Here is a 3,701-nt window from a genome sequence, read left to right as displayed (position 1 = left end):
GTGGGTGGGGAGGGAGGGCGGAGGGTGGGGTGGGAACTGGGAAGAGGGGAGTTATGGGGGGGGAAAGAGGAACAAATGTAATAATCTGAACAATAAAGATTTAATTAAAAAATAAAAAATAAAGAATAATAATAAAAAAAGAATAAAGTGGTAATAAATACATACCTATCAATAATTACTAAAATGTAAAGGGATTATATTCTCCAATCAAATGACATGGGTAGGCTGAATGAATAAGAAAACAAGACCTACATATATGCTGTCTATAAGAGACCTATCTCAGAATGAAAGACTGAAAGTAAATGAGTAGAAAAAGATATTTCATGCAAATGGAAATGGAAAAAAAAGCTGGGGTAGCAATACCTATATCAGACAAAATAGACTTTAAAACAAAGACTATAAGAGAGAAAGAATGACATTACATAATAAAAGGACCAACCCAACAAGAGGATAAATAACCTTTGTAAATATTTATGTACCCAACATAGAAGCACCTAAATATATAAGGCATATCTTGATGGACATAAAAGAGAGAGTAACAGTTATACAGTCATAGAAGTATATTTTAACACCCCACTAACATCAATGAATAAATCTTTCAGGCAGAAAATCAACAAGAAAACAGCAGTCTTAAAGGACACACTAGACCAAATAAATTCAATTGATCTTTTCAGAGTATTTCACCCCAAAGCTACAGAATATACATTATTTCCAGGTGCACCTAGAACATTTTCTAGAATAGACCTCATGTTAGGACACAAAACAAGTCTCAATACATTTAAGAAGATTAAAATCATGTAAAGCATTTTCTCCTACCACAATGATATAAAACTAGAAGTCAATTACAAGAAAAAAACTGAAAAACACACAAACACATGGAGGCTAAATAACATGTTACTAAACAATAAATGGGTTAACATTCATTTCTTTTTTTAAAAGAAATAAAAAGATACCTTGAGACAAATGGAAATGAAAAAACAATAACCCAAAATCTGTGAAACCCAGCAACAGCAGTCGTAAGAGGGAAATTTATAACATGACAGGCCAACCTCAAGAAATAAGAAAATTTACACCTAAGGGAATGATATAACTTTACACCTAAAAGAACTAGAAAAGCAACAACAAACAAAGCCCAAAGGAAATATAAGAAAGAAAATAGTAAAGATAAGAATGGAAATAAATTGAGGGAGAGACCAAGATGGCGGCATAGGTAAACACCGGAGACTGCTGCCGCAAACAAGCACTTCAAAAATACAACTAAAAGACGGAACGGACATCACCCAGAACCACAGGAAGGCTGGCTGAGGAGAGACTCTTCAACTAGAAGGAAAAATAACAGCACACCGAGGCTCAGAGGAGGCGCAGTGTGGAAAATACTCAGGTGCGGAGGTGCGCGCGCAAAGCGGGCTGGTGGCTGAGAGCGCGGTTGTCGTTTTCGGTCAGGGGGGAGTCTCAGACTCTGAGCTCCAGATACGGGCGAATCGCTGGGGACTCGGACTCAAACGGGAGAAGCGGGAGTGTCTGGCATCAGTTGGAAGGCAGCTTTCTCTCCGAGGTTTGCAGCGGTTCCTGGGGTTCTGAGAAGCAGAGCCTCTGGGAACGGGACTGAGGGCACCATAACCGCTCCCTCCGCCCGCCCTGTTGAGCCCGCCCCGCCCAAGCCCTGCGCAGAGCCATTTGCCGGATCGCCTCAGGCAAAGGCTAGATTAGCACCTCCCCAGAGGACAGAAGTTTTCCGCGGCAGACACAGCTGATTCACACAGCCAGTCGGCCTGGTGGTCAAATCCCTCTAGTATTAACTACAACAATCAAGGCTCAACTAGAACAAGACTGCGCACAAAGACCACTAGGGGGTGCACCAAGAAAGCATAAAAAATGCGGAGACAAAAAAACATGACAGAAATGGAGGATATAGAGCTAAAAAACGCAATTTTGAGGGCTTGCAATAAACTTTTGGAGAGCTTCACGAAAACTAATGAGACCCTCGATGCTATGATAAAGAAACTAGAAATTAAGCATACACGCTCTGAAATAAAGAATATTACACCCAATAGCAGACCAGAGGAGCGCAAGAATCAAGTCAAAGATTTGAAATGCGAAGAAGCAAAAAACACCCAACCGGAAAAGCAAAATGAAAAAAGAATCCGAAAATATGAAGATAGTGTAAGGAGCCTCTGGGACAGCTTCAAGCGTACAAACATCAGAATAATTGGGGTGCCAGAAGATGAGAGACAGCAAGATATTGAAAACCTATTTGAAGAAATAATGGCAGAAAACTTCCCCCACCTGGTGAAAGAAATGGACTTACAGGTCCAAGAAGCGCAGAGAACCCCAAACAAAAGGAATCCAAAGAGGACCACACCAAGACACATCATAATTAAAATGCCAAGAGCAAAAGACAAAGAGAGAATCTTAAAAGCAGCAAGAGAAAAAAAGTCAGTTACCTATAAGGGAGTACCCATACGACTGTCAGCTGATTTCTCAACAGAAACTTTGCAGGCCAGAAGGGAATGGCAAGAAATATTCAAAGTGATGAATAGCAAGAACCTACAACCAAGATTACTTTATCCAGCAAAGCTATCATTCAGAATTGAAGGTCAGATAAAGAGCTTCACAGATAAGGAAAAGCTAAAGGAGTTCATCACCACTAAACCAGTATTATACGAAATGCTGAAAGGTATCCTTTAAGAGGAGGAAGAAGAAAAAGGTAAAGATACATGTGGTGAACAACAAACATGCATCTATCAACAAGTGAATCTAAGAATCAAGTGAACAAATAATCTGATGTACAGAATGAACTGGTTATAATGAACTGATTATTCTTGGGGGGGAAAGGGGAATGGGAGATGCGGGAAGAGACTGGACAAAAATCGTGCACCTATGGATGAGGACAGTGGATGGGGAGGGAGGGCGGAGGGTGGGGCGGGAACTGGGAGGAGAGGAGTTATGGGAGGGGGGGAAGAGGAACAAATGTAATCTGAACAATAAAGATTAAAAAAAAAGAATACAACAAAAACTGTTTTTGAATTAGGATTTCTGACTAAAGAATAAACTCATATGTCAATAACACTCATTAAATACCATAACGACGACCAGATAATTTAAAGATTAACCTTAAAGCAAAAAAAGTGAGGAAGAGGGTAAATTGAAAGACAACTTTACATACGAACTCACCTCTTTCAAATGTTCTAAATCTGCTTCGTTTTCACCTGTTCCCTCTGAAGAAATCAGACAAGGAGGTAGGCTGGGGCTGAAGGCCATGAGGTCCGTCTTGGGCGGCCCCTCCCCAGAGCACACCCTCTGCCGCCTCTGCTGTGAGTAAGACCAGCTGCCCACCGCGCTGGAGCACACCAGCACCGGCTTCCCCGGCCCGCACCCGCCCTCGGTGGGAGACGTCGAGCACCGCAGAGCCGTGTACAGAATCAGCGTGAGCACCAGCAGGCTGGACACCGCGCAGATGGCGATGATCAGGTACACATTCACGTCCAACAGCGCCACCTCTGGGCCCGTGACCCCCGCCAACATTCCCGACGAGGCTTTAGGCGCCTGGCCGCTGTCCACCAGCGACAGCAGCACAGTGGCGGTGGCCATAAGCGCCGGCTCGCCATGGTCCTTCACCAGCACCAGCAGACGATGGCGCGGCGAGTCCGCCTCGTCCAGGGCGCGCGTCGTGCTGATCTCGCCCGTGTACAGCCCCACGC

General features: G+C 43.4%; 1 protein-coding gene across 1 annotated transcript in view; it reads right to left on the bottom strand.

Annotated features, from left to right (window-relative positions):
- The window catches only part of LOC102243028 (protocadherin alpha-13), a 10,030-nt gene that overhangs the window by 4,061 nt on the left and 2,268 nt on the right, over positions 1-3,701 (bottom strand). The window contains exon 2 of the mRNA XM_014528991.1: positions 3,175-3,673. Within this exon, the coding sequence (XP_014384477.1) occupies positions 3,175-3,673 (499 nt within the window). The remainder of the gene's footprint in view (positions 1-3,174; positions 3,674-3,701) is intronic.

Source organism: Myotis brandtii, unplaced genomic scaffold (genome assembly GCF_000412655.1).
Source record: "Myotis brandtii unplaced genomic scaffold, ASM41265v1 scaffold668, whole genome shotgun sequence".
Taxonomy (NCBI): domain Eukaryota; kingdom Metazoa; phylum Chordata; class Mammalia; order Chiroptera; family Vespertilionidae; genus Myotis; species Myotis brandtii.
Note: the sequence above shows the minus strand (reverse complement) of the source record. Positions and strands in the feature narration are given on the sequence as shown.